Below are 13,460 nucleotides of genomic sequence, written 5' to 3'. Positions count from 1 at the left end.
CCCCATCCTCCTCTAGCTCAGGACCTCCTCATCCCTCTTTTTGCCATTTCTTTTCCAACTTTGCCCCAACCTGGTTTGCTCCATGAAATCCACCATCTATTTGCTCAACTTCCTTTTATGAAGCTCCTGACTAAGCAACTTCCTCTTCTCAGCTCCAAACTATCCTACATTGCCATGCTGTACCTATCCCCATCTCCTTCAAAATGGGCATCACCCCTTTTTTAAAAACCCTAACCTTAACTTCTCTAATCTCTCAAATTAACACCCTATCTGAGACATGCACTTCCTTTCCAAGGTCCTTAAAGGCATTGACATTACCCCACCTCCATGGCTATCTCTCCCACCAATCCCTTTTTGAGTCCCTCCTATCTTAATTCTGACCACCCACAGCACCGACACAGCCCTGGTTACATAAACCAAGGAGAGAGTGTGTGATACTGTTAACCACTCTATTTTTCTCCATTGCCTCTGTTCTGTGGTTCATTTACAGAACACCCCTATTCTACTTTGTTCCTATCTGTCCTAAGCCATTCTTTAGATCTTCTTTAAGGGTGTCTCCTGTGCCCACAAGGTTACCTGAAAGCCCCAAGGTTTCATTATCTGTCCCTTCTTATTTTCCAAGGCATGACATTCTTCAGCAACAATATCCATAAACAAGCGGTCAGCTTTCACTAAAAGAATACTCTACACTCACCACTATAGATTCCAATATAGTTTCTGTTTTGATTGCATGCAGGACAGTATTGGAAAAACAAAACTATCTTCAGCAAAACCAAAACTGTCCTCTTTGGTTCATCCAGCAGCTGCATGTCACTGTCTTCAGCTCCAATCACTTCCCCAGCTGCCCACTCAGACTAAACTAGGTGGTGCATTTTGCTCGATCCTTACCTGACTTTTTAAACTGACATCTGGTCAGTCACCAAGACTACATTTTTCCACTTCCAGAAAATTGCATGCTTGTACCCCTAGCTCGCTCCCTTCTATGCCAAAATCCAAATCCATATTTGCTTCATCTCTCAGATTGATTTGTCATCGGCCTACCCTCTTTTTCTCTTCACAAACTTGTTAATCAAGAACTCTACAGCCCAAATTCTCTCTTACACACTCACCTACCCCATCCTTGGTCACTGGCTCCCTGTCCCAATGTAACAACTTCAAAGCCTTCATTTTCAAATCCTTTCACTGTATGACTTCACTTCATCCGTGCAACCCCTTCCAATTGTACATCCCAGACTACACTCTTCACTCTTCACTCTCCAGGCACTAGATTCTGCTTACCCCACTCCCTTACTTCATTGTTGGAGCCCAGCCTTTCAGTCACTACACCCATGTTCTTTTGAACTCTCTCCTAAAACGACTTGCTCTTGCTAACTCTCTCCCTTCTTTAAAGGCCTACTTGAAAAAAATCTCTCCAACAATGCTTTTGGATCTCCTCTCCTTTCCTATCTCTTGCTATTTGCCTCTCCCCACAGTAAAGCACTCTTCATCTACATGAGGAGCAGGATACAAATGCAAGTTGTAGTTATTTATAGTAAAAATGGATATTTAAACCACACTGCTGAACACCGAGACTCCCTTACACACAGATTCTCTTCACCCCAGAATTGTAAATTAAATATTAACACTGTAGGAAGCAACCAATGCATCTCTAGTAAAGACATAAAAGCTTGTGATTATCATGAATGTTCCAAGATGTTATATGGATAGGGAAAAGAGATGATTAAATCATAAGACTGGCTGAGTACGGTCATCTGTCTGAGGTCTCATATTTCAGGAGATGAGGAGATACAGCCAGCTACTGTGATGTGATAGTTGAATGATGCCCACAGACTCAATAGGATAATTTGCTGTAATTGAGTGTAGTGAGGCTCTCTGTAAAACGTTTCCACAGCAGTGCACAATTATCTTCCAATGCTTGAAAATGTATTTAGCTAGGGAGATTATTATGTAGTGAAATAGGGATTGATGTAGCGTGAATTCACTGCCCTTCTCTCCACGTCTTTGCTGATCTCCGTCCCCTCTTTTTGTTCCATTGTTCTCCTCCCTAGTGCAGAGATCGCTACAGTTTGTCTGATTAAGCGACAGCTGCTCTTACAACGTAAAATATAATGTATGCAGGGTATGCTATTACCCTTAATATTCAAATAAATAATCCTCAATATCACTTCAGTTTAAATCAGTTTTTAATACTGTCCAGTCATGGGGACCTGCCATCACATCTACCATGACTCCAGTTGCAGAAAAAAGTAAACTAAACCACAGAAAATTAGAAAAAAAATTCAATGAATTTGAACAAAATATTGATTTTAAACAATAATATGGTCAGAGGGCATTTCAGGGACATCACAGGTGTCAGGGGTGAGTGAACATTAATAAATGCAGTTTATGATATCTTCTGAACTTATGTTGTACTATCTTTGTCACCCATATAAGTCATGTATTATTCTATATTTGTGGCAGTGAATTCGAAGCTTAATTTGCATGTATATATATAGACACATTTCTTTTAATTCCCCAGTCACTAAAAGATAATATAAGGTTTTGTTCATACATTGTCGAGAAGCATTCTCTGCAACACTGGCATTGTCTTCTGAAATATTGTCACTGACATCACTAACATATGATTCATCATCTGATCCCTAAGGGTCAAAAAATGATGCATTAGGTTTGCTGTGAAAGAAAACAAAATTATTGTTACATCTTGGCTCCAGAATCTTAAGTACAACTGGGTTATATATGTACGGACATAGTTCAATGTTCAATGTAGCTTGCTGACACACTGGAGAAAGTTATAGAGGCCAGTTTTCCTGGCCTCGAGCAGTGCACTTCAGATGTGTAGTGCCTGTACACACCTGAAGTGCACAGCCCCTGACCGGATCCAAAAAATCCATTAGCATGACTTGGGAGGTGGGGGAGGGGAATCCCTGGCTCAGGCCGACCCTGGGAGGGGGGAGGTGAGAAAGAGAGGATGGAGTTATCTTTCAGTGGCCCCAAAAGCCACTATGGACCAGAATATCCACGGGGCTCCCAATGCTGGTCTCAATGCCTGGTTTCTTTGTGTGCCCCTCTGATAGGGTACCCAATGGGCCAGCATGAAGGAAAGTGAGATGGGAAGCTGAGATTACCTCCTTCCATTTCATTTACAAGACAATGCTGAAGCATTTGCAACCATCTTCAGCCAGAAGTGCCGAGAAGATGATCCATCTCAGCCTCCTCCCGAAATCCCCAACTTCACAGAAGCCAGTCTTCAGTCAATTCGATTCACTCCATGTGATATCAAGAAACAGCTGAGTGCACTGGATACAACAAAGGCTCTGGGCCCCGATAACATCCCGGCTGTAGTGCTGAAGACTTGTGCTCCAGAACTAGCCGCGCCTTTAGCCAAACTGTTCCAGTACAGCTACAACACTGGCATCTACCCAACAATGTGGAAAATTGGCCAGATATGTCCTGTCCACAAAAAGCAGGACAAATCCAATCCGGCCAATTACCGCCCCATCAGTCTACTCTCAATCATCAGCAAAGTCATAGAAGGTGTCGTCAACAGTGCTATCAAGCAGCACTTACTCACCAATAACCTGCTCACCGATGCTCAGTTTGGGTTCCGTCAGGACCGCTCAGCTCCAGACCTCAATACAGCCTTGGTCCAAACATGGACAAAAGAGCTGAATTCCAGAGGTAAGAGTGACTGCCCTTAACATCGAGGCAGCATTTGACCGAGTGTGGCACCAAGGAGTCCTAGTAAAATTGAAGTCAATGGGAATCAGGGGGAAAACTCTCCAGTGGCTTGAGTCATACTAGCACAAAGGAAGATAGTAGTGGTTGTTGGAGGCCAATCATCTCAGCCGCAGGACATTGCTGCAGAACTTCCTCAGGGCAGTGTCCTAGGCCCAACCATCTTCAGCTGCTTCATCAATGACCTTCCCTCCCTCATAAGGTCAGAAATGGGGATGTTCGCTGATAATTCAGTTCCATTTGCAACCCCTCAGATAATGAAGCAGTCCGAGCCCGCATGCAGCAAGACAGCATCCAGGCTTGGGCTGATAAGTGGCAAGTAACATTCGCGCCAGACAAGTGCCAGGCAATGACCATCTCCAACAACAGAGAGTCTAACCACCTCCTCTTGACATTCAACGGCATTACCATCGCTGAATCCCCCACCAACATCCTGGGGGTCACCAATGACCTGAAACTTAACTGGACCAGCCACATAAATACTGTGGCTACAAGAGCAGGTCAGAGGCTGGGTATTCTGCAGCGAGTGACTCACCTCCTGACTCCCCAAAGCCTTTCCACCATCTACAAGGCACAAGTCAGGAGTGTGATGGAATACTCTCCACTTGCCTGGATGAGTGCAGCTCCAACAACACTCAAGAAGCTCGACACCATCCAGGACAAAGCAGCACGCTTGATTGGTACCCCATCCACCACCCTAAACATTCACTCCCTTCACCACCGACGCACAGTGGCTGCAATGTGTACCATCTACAGGATGCACTGCAGCAACTCGCCAAGGTTTCTTCGACTGCACCTCCCAAACCCGCGACCTCTACCTCCTAGAAGGACAAGGGCAGCTGGCACATGGGAACACCACCACCTGCACGTTCCCCTTCAAGTCACACACCATCCCGACTTGGAAATATATCGCTGTTTCTTCATCGTCGCTGGGTCAAAATCCTGGAACTCCCTACCTAACAGCACTGTGGGAGAACCTTCACCACACGGACTGCAGCGTTTCAAGGCGGCGGCTCACCACCACCTTCTCAAGGGCAATAAATGCTCGCCTTGTCACCGACGCCCACATCCCATGAACGAATAAAAAAAAAATCTACATCTCAACCAGTGCAGGCCCCGTTCTGCCCCCCCTGGGATGGACAAGAAGTGACAAGTATTAGGAGGTTGGGAGAAAAGGAGGGTGCAGTGCCACCCACTTCATATTGCTTTCTGCTGATGCCCTGAAACACAATCTAAAGCCTGTCTATGGTTATGGCTGGATCCTTTCCACCACCTGAAACCTGCCTGTAGTCCAGACCAGATTCCTCCTCACTTTGAAAACGTGGTCTTAGCAGCTGACTATCCTACCACTTTCCACACAAAGAATGGAGAAAAGAGAGAGAAAAATGCTCTAGTAATATATTAAAAATTAACCTGTAACTGACCAGCACATGCCAAGCTGCAAAGTTTCCTAACCAAGCACATAGGTCTGGTTTTTAACTTGAAGCCAAATACTCAGTGGGTGGGTGGATTTGTGCGTAGGGAACCTGGAAGTCCAGTGTTTAAATCTGCGATTGCAACGCAATTGTAGGCAATTATCTTTGGTTCCAGGTTTCACTTCTCCAAGCTGCGCAGTGGGCGTACTGCGCAACCGAATGATGCGATCGGAACTGCAGTATTTAAAGGGCCAGCTCAAAAATGGATTTGAGGAGAAAGGAGAAATGGAGTCGAGGAGAGCAAAAGCAGCACCTAGATTTACTGATGCCTCCCTAGATGTACTACTGGCTGCAGTGAGAGCCAGAAAGAAATTCTTTATCCAAGGGATGGCAAGAAGAAACCTGGCTCTGTCACCAAAGGTGAGGTAGCACAAGAGGTGACAAGCAGAAGCATGGTGCCCAGATCTTGGCTGCAGTGCAGGAAGCGCTTCAATGACCTGACCAGATCTGAAAAAGGGAGTACATTCGCTGATTCACCCACATCCTGTTGTATACAACACTCCGCCTTCATCACTCTGTCTTGGCAAGCCTACTCCATCACAATACTCCTCACACCCACTTAAGTGTCACCAGCAACCATCCTTCACTTTCTATGCACTTGCTCACCTCCCCGTTTATGCAACCAACACAGTCACTCACCGCAATCCTGATGCAATGTGATGCATCTGTGTGACAGTGACCCTTCATATGATAGTCATCCTCATCCAATGCACTGCATTCATTGGGTGAATACAGCATCTTCAGTCACTCACAGGTCTGTTCTGTCGCCCCTTGTAGAAGAAGAGAGGCAAAATGCGAGAGAGAGGGCGAGGGCTGGTGGTGGACCTCCACAAATTGTGGAACTAACTGATGCGGAGGAGCTGTCAATGGAGACAAGTGGGACATCTGCGGTCCTCTCAATCAGAGATGGAGAGACGGGGAGCTCACTGATAGCTGTGACACAATTTAAAACAACTTTCACAAAGATGCTGACTTTATATAATCAATACCTGAAGTATGAGAAGCCCGAGTATGGAGATTGGTAACATTGTTATTGTGCCAAGACTAAGTCATTTTGCTTTCTTTTGTCTTCCACTGCCTTCAGGCTTACAAGAACAGTCTGCAGATATAGATGATGTTGATTCCTCAGAAGACCTCATTCCTTCTGAGGATGCACCATCACAGGATATGCAATCATGCACCAGTGCAGATACTCGCACTTCGGTGGGTCCTGTCATACAGATAGTTGGGTTGTCACCTGGTAATTCACAAGTCACAAGAGAGCACGAGCAGACACTGATGGCAGGGGCAGCTGTGGAGAGTCCGCATCAGAGGGTGCACTCATCTCCGAGCTCTCCTCCAAGCTCTGCTCAGCTGGACACAGATGCTGAACCCCAAGGGCCATCGTTGAGAATGAGAATGATTGAGGTACAGCTGCAACTTTGCGAGGTGCTGGAAAATGTGCCACAATAGCGGCGAGGCTGGAGGAGACCACTCCAGCATTAGTGGAATAGTGCCGCTGGTAAGAGCAAGAATGTCTGCAGTGGAGAGAGTAGCCACCTCCATTGAGCTTCAAGCACAGCTCACAAATGACTCTATGCACGGCATTAGCACAGCTGTGCAGACTTTGGAAACCAGCATGTCTGTTGCCCTAAACAGGATGTCAGATACCTTATCCGTGGCCTTTCAACATATCACTGATCTTCACTAAGCTACTCTCCAGCAGAGTGGTGGGAGTGATGTGGCGCTGGCCCAGGAGAGGGATGATGACGAAAGGGGACCTGGAAGTGGGAACTTCACTCAGAGCGCTCCCATGTCTCACCCTTTTCCCCCTCCTCAACCAAAGGCTGAGTGTGCCCCTGCACAGGTGCAGGAGGAGCAGCCTTTGGCAGGCCCTCACAGGCTCCTAAGCCCCAGAGGTCGTAAGCCAAGAGCCAAAAGTCTCAGCAGTCAGGATTGGGATCTAAGCAACCTGTTTCTACCTCTGCTGAAGCCACAGGGGATGCACCATATAGAAGCGGTAGAAAGCATAAGTTTAAGCACTTACTGTTCATCAAGGGTATGCATAAGGGTGTTTGAAGAAATGTTATGTTGTTTAATTTCTATTTCTTTTTATGTTGTCACATAAAATTTACTCATTATCAACACTTCCAAATCTTAGCCATTATTGCTTCCAGACTTTCAAGTGGACCTTTGATTTGCTTCATGATGAATGCCAATACATGACGACACCCATTGGGTGGTTATGCAATTGGTGTATGCATTGTTGAAGGTCAGTTTTGTGCAAAGGGAAGGGGGAGGGTTTTGGTGGTCATGGTGGTGATTGTGCCAGGCAGCTTGAGTATCTCAAATATCTTTATTTTTGGACTGTCAACGTGAGAACATGTGAGAGATGGAGGCATCTCTGGCATCAATGTGCGAGGGTGGTCTAGCGATGGGTGCACCATTGTTATATTCCTCCTCCTCGTTCTCCCCCTCCTCCTCCTCCTCATCCACTTCCTCAATGTTGTCGCCAACAGGGGATGATTGATGAGCTCTTTCGTCCTCGACCAACTCTAAACCTCTCTGCAGCGCTATGTTGTGCAGGACGCAGCACACCACGATTATCCTGGAGACCCTTGCTGGCAAGTACTGAAGGGCTCCCCCAGACCTGTCGAGGAATCTGATGCTCATCTTCAACATGGCTATGGCTTGCTCAATGACACAACTGGTGGTAATGTGGCTCTGGTTGTATTGTTGTTGTGCCTCATTGGTGGGGATCCCCATGGGGTGTCAAGATCCACATTTACAGGGGGTATCCCTTGTTTCCAAGGAGCCAGCCCCTTAAGTCTGTCTCCTGTCTGGAGGAGGTCTGGAATGTTTGACTGGCCCAGAGCCACATGTCAGCAGCCAGGGAATCTGGCACACACCTGCAGAAATCTCTTGTTGTGGTCGCACGCCAGCTGCGCATTGATGGAGTGATAGCCCTTTTGGTTAATGAATACTCCTGGTTCATGTGGTGGTCCTTGGTTTGCCACGTGTGCACAATCGATTGCGCAAGTGGGAAGCCAGCCAAAGAGTCAAAACCCATTGCCCATTCATTCTGGCTGTTGTCATCGCGAGGGAAGTTGACATAGTCGGATGCCCTGGCAATCAAGCCATCCGTCACCTGCCTTATACACTTATGTGCAGACACACCCCGGAGATTTCACTGGTGGCGCCCTGGAAGGATCCAGAAGCCAAGAAATTGAGGGCAGTGGTGACTTTTACTGCGACGGGCAATGCGTGGCCACCGGGTCCATCAGGGAGCAGCTCTTCATGAAGGAGGCTGCAGAAGTCTGCGACTACCTGCCGACTCAACCTGAGCCTCCGTAGGCACTGCTCCTCAGCGAGGTCCAGGAAGCTCAGCCTCTGCCTGAATACTCTCACGTGGGTAGTGCCACCTGTGACCTCGACCCCGCTGTTGATGTCCTCTCTGCTGCTCTTCAGATCCTTGTTGCGCACCTCTGGCTTGTGCAACTGCAGATCCCAGAACTGCAAGACGTGCCCTCCCTGGATGATGCTTTTCCTCCTCCTCAGATGTACTCTGGAATAGATCCATTGAACCCCCCATCCTGGTCTTTTCAGTTTCAGAGGCACCAAAATGTTAGTAAATTTGTCTGAACATAAGAACTCTCAGTCTAAACACAAATAATTCCAAGCCAAACATTTGCCTGAGAGAACTGAGTGACTAGTTGCAATACCTGACCTTTTATTGAGATGGTCAATCACAGGTATAAAGGGCCAAATGAACTTTGGCTTGATTTCATCTCTTTCAATGGTGTGTTTCAAAAACCATGGGAAACCTGTGCAGCAAAAGTTACATCTGTTTCTGTTGCAGATTACACAAAAAATTAAGTACCTCAACTGTTTAAATGACCTAAATTGCCCCTTTGACATTCTGACCACTGGCATTAAGAGGGGATGGGACTTCCTGGTTTCGGTTGCGTGCGTGGATCCAAACGCGCCTGGGTTAAACCCGGAAGTGGGCGTATTGAAGCCGGGATGCAGACCCACTTCCAATATCTATTATTTTAACCTCCCACCCGTTCTTTGAGGTTAAAATTCCCCCCTTAATCTCTAACTGATCTTGGGTTTTGTTTACTTCCAACAATTAGATTTTCTGGCCTTACTGGAACAGACAAGCTTAAACACAAGCTCCGACAAAACAGGAAAATAGTACTTTGTGCACGGTGTAATACTCTTGTCATTATAATTCATATTCAAATATTTCATCCTATTTATCATGAACACGTTACAATTGATGCAAACAGCTGGGTTTCTTGATAAAACCAATACTAATGGTCATTTGTTAAACCTTCACTTTTCCCCCTCAAAATGTTGTAACATTTTCTCTCTTACCTCATTCTCTGAAGAGCTTGCTGATAGCAGCACTTCCTGAGCATCAAAAAATTCTGACACCGATTCAGACATGGAGAGCCTGCTCTCATTACAGACCTGCTGTGACAGTGGGATATTGACATGAATCTTGTCGCTTGGCTGAAAGTTTAAAAAAAGTTCAAAATAAAACTTTGCTGAAGATCACTGCTTTTAGGTGTAATAGATTTGGAAAGCAGTTTAGCTCTTACATCTAATTTTGATTGCAATTTGGCATCAACACAAACTTGAATAACAGCACACATTTTTGATATTCTATCCCCTTTGTGGGTATATTTGCATTTATCAACCCTATGTCAGGTGTAATCATGCTGCAAATAATTTGATAAATGTATTCAAATTACTCATTGAGCGATAACCAAGCTGCCTTGAGCACAGAGTAAAACAGCAAACCCAAAATAACCTGAAAATAGTATCAGCTCCAGTATCAATGATTTGACTGAAGAGGATCACTTTTAGGAAGCTCTTCAGAACTGCAAAACATCCTCAAACTAGCGCATATATCCTTAAGAATGTGAACATGCTGTGGTATGTTCATGTGCTGGCCAAATTGAACGTGGAAGGTAAGAAGTTGAGAGTTAATTGGAATGATAGCAGGCAGAGGAGAAAGAGAACGGAGACATTTTCAAAAAATAAAAAGGATATCAACACAAATTTGAGGGTGGTCAAAATTTCCCCATTTGACTTACCTCTGTGGGGGAGCAACAGGTAAGCTTCCTACTGGTGTGTAGATAATGGCACCAGCAATACCAAGTCATCTATCCACTTCAGGGAACTATGAAGGACCACTAGTAATGTCAGCTCCACCTCTACAATGACCATGATTAAGGCCAAAAGCACCATGCACCATCACCACTATCATCAGCCTCAACAAATGACAGCACCCATACCAGCTGCACAAGTACAGGGTTATCATATATTAGTTTTAATAAAATCAATAGTTACAAGAAAGCTGTACACAGTTCCATATAGCTGAAAATGTCTTTTCATGTCAAAATTCCAAAGCAAAGAGCAGCAGCTTCAGATAGTCAGCAAACATCATGTTGAAAACCTAGTGATGCCACACCATCAATTCTTTGGCATCTGTCTGAGATCCACCCATCAGACGTGAAATTTGGTTCACCAACACCACAGCCCACCCAAAGTAGATGAGGGAGTATCTGGAGCTGTAAAAGAAATGGGTTAAGTAATAGTCTGCTTGTTGGACCTAAAGTAGGCCGTTAATCTATTTGTTAAAGGAGAAAATCACATTGTAAAGGGAAGCTATAAAGAAGGTGATGACGAACATTAGTCAGGGGACATTGGAAGGTTTAGTATACCAGATAAGGATGGTAACATATGCAATTTGTTCACCTATTGTAATAGCTGACCTTATAGGTCCAAAAAGTCCCCTATGTAAGAGTAAAGTGGCCATTCGAGGAATCCACTTAGGTTTTAAAGGTTTCTCACTCCTAAGAAAAAGACATTTATGATTAATATCTTTAATGAATTAATATACACAATTACTACTATAATGTACGACAAAATGAAAATATAACATTTATAACAAAGAATTTTATATCAAAATACAAGCAAAGTTTTTACCTCCCCCTCCCCATAAAAATTCCATAATTCCAAATTTTATATAGTCATAGAATCATAGAAATTTACAACACAGAAGGAAGCCATTCGGCCCATCGCGCCTGTGCCTGCCAAGAAAGAGCCATCCAGCCTAATTCTACTTTCCAGCTCTTGGTCCATAGCCTTGTAGGTTGCAGCACTTCAAGTGCATTCTGAAGTACTTTTTAAATGTGATGAGGGTTTCTGTCTCTATCATCCTTTCAGGCAATGACTTCTAGACCCCGACCACCCTCTGGATGAAAAGATTTCTCCTCAACTCCCCTCGAATACTAATACAAATTACTTTAAATCTATGCCCTCTGGTTTTTGACTGCTCTGCTAAGGGAAATAGGTCCTTCCTATCCACTATCTGGCCTCTCATAATTTTATATACCTCAATTAAATCTCCCCTCAGCCTCCTCTGTTCCAAAGATAACAAACCCAGCCTGTCCAATCTTTCCTCATTGCTAAAATTCTCCAGTCTTGGCAACATCCTCATAAATCTCCTCTGTACCCTATATAGTGCAATCACACATTTCATGTAATGTGGTGACCAGAACTGTATGCAGTACTCTAGCTTTGGCCTAACTAGTGTTTTATACAGTTCTAGCATAACCTCCCTGCTCGTATATTCTATGCCTCGGCTAATAAAGGAAAGTATCCTGTATGCCTTCTTAACCATCTTATCTACCTGTCCTGCTACCTTCAGGGATCTGTGCATATGCACACCAAGGTCCCTCTGTTCCTCAACACTTCTCAGTATCCTCCCATTTATTGTGTATTCCCTTGCCTTGTTTGCCTTCCCCAAATGCATTAACTCGCACTTCTCTGGATTGAATTCCATTTGCCACTTTTCTGCCCACCTGACCAGTCCATTGATATCTTCCTGTAGTCTACAGCTTTCTTCCTCACTATCAAACACATGGCCAACTTTTGTATCATCTGCAAATTTCTTAATCATGCCCCCTACATTTAAATCTAAATCATTGATATCCACTACAAAAAGCAATGGACCTGGTACTGGGGCCTGCGGAACCCCACTGGAAACAGCCTTCCAGTCACAAAACACCCATCTACCATTACCCTTTGCTTCCTGTCACTGAGCCAATTCTGGATCCAACTTGCCACTTTGCCTTGGATCCCATGAGCTTTTACTTTTTTGACCAGTCTGCCATGTGGGACCTTGTCAAAAGCCTTGCTAAAATCCATGTAGACTACATCAAATGTGCTACCCTCATCGACCCTCCTTGTTACTTCCTCAAAAAATTCAATCAAGTTAGTCAGACACGACCTTCCCTTAACAATTCCATGCTGACTGTCCTTGATTAATCCGCGCCTTTCTAAATAACGATTAATACTGCTGCTTAGAATTTTTTCCAATAATTTGCCCACCACCGAGATTAGGCTAACTGGCCTGTAATTACTTGGTCTATCCCTTTCTCCCATTTTAAACAACAGTACAACATTAGCTGTCCTTCAGTCCTCTGGCACCACACCTGTAGGCAGAGAAGATTGGAAAATGATGGTCAGAGCCTCCGCTATTTCCTCCCTTGCTTCTTTTGACAGCCAGGGATACATTTCATCCAGCCCTGGTAATTTATCTACTTTCAAAGATGCTAATCTCTTTAATGCTTCCTCTCTCACTATGTTTATCCCATCCAATATTTCACACTCCTCCTACTTAACTACAATGTCTGTATCGTCCCTCTCTTTTTTGAAGACAGACGCAAAGTATTCATCTTCCGCTTCCACACACAGGTTACCTCTTTGGTCTCTAATAGACCCTACTCTTTCCTTAGTTATCCTCTTGCTCTTTATGTATTTATAAAACATCTTGATCCTTCTACTCTGATTTTTTTTTTGTAGAAGTGGTCATCTTAAATTTCAAAGCTGACCCCTTCTGCTCTGCTGTGAAACTAAGTCAATCACTTGTCCACACATAAGCTATCATCGACATATGGGCATCAAGTACCCTTATTCATTTCAAATCATCATGACTAGATGGTGCTGCAGGTAAATTTTATTTTTTCCATTCTGTGGGCTGCTGTGTTCTCTGCAGTTAAGTTTTATTTTAAATTTATTTACTTTTTATTTGCAGTCTGCCTTGATCCTCTCCTCTCCCTGCCGCCTTGAGGCCATCCTGCCGGCTTCAGCCTGGTTTCAGGACCTTCCCATCATACACAGGCCTACTGATGTTCTTTGCTGCTAGGAAACCAGTGAAGTACGGGCAACATACCTGGAAGGGGGAGGGGGGAT

At 44.6% G+C, this 13,460-nt stretch overlaps 1 protein-coding gene and 1 long non-coding RNA gene across 5 annotated transcripts in view; one reads left to right on the top strand and one right to left on the bottom strand.

Annotated features, from left to right (window-relative positions):
* The window catches only part of osbpl6 (oxysterol binding protein-like 6), a 169,925-nt gene that overhangs the window by 23,507 nt on the left and 132,958 nt on the right, over positions 1 to 13,460 (bottom strand). For all 4 annotated transcript variants that reach the window (XM_067987621.1, XM_067987623.1, XM_067987622.1 and 1 more), the window contains 2 exons: positions 9,570 to 9,707; positions 2,552 to 2,639 (listed from right to left, as the gene is read on the bottom strand). In XM_067987621.1, the coding sequence (XP_067843722.1) occupies positions 2,552 to 2,639; positions 9,570 to 9,707 (226 nt within the window). The remainder of the gene's footprint in view (positions 1 to 2,551; positions 2,640 to 9,569; positions 9,708 to 13,460) is intronic.
* LOC137323752 (uncharacterized) overlaps positions 1 to 13,460 on the top strand; it is a 35,307-nt gene that overhangs the window by 2,556 nt on the left and 19,291 nt on the right. The window lies entirely within an intron of this gene.

The sequence above is a fragment of the Heptranchias perlo genome, chromosome 7, assembly GCF_035084215.1.
Source record: "Heptranchias perlo isolate sHepPer1 chromosome 7, sHepPer1.hap1, whole genome shotgun sequence".
Lineage (NCBI taxonomy): Eukaryota > Metazoa > Chordata > Chondrichthyes > Hexanchiformes > Hexanchidae > Heptranchias > Heptranchias perlo.
The sequence above is the reverse complement of the archived record's forward strand: the minus strand, read 5'-3'. Positions and strand labels throughout refer to the sequence as shown.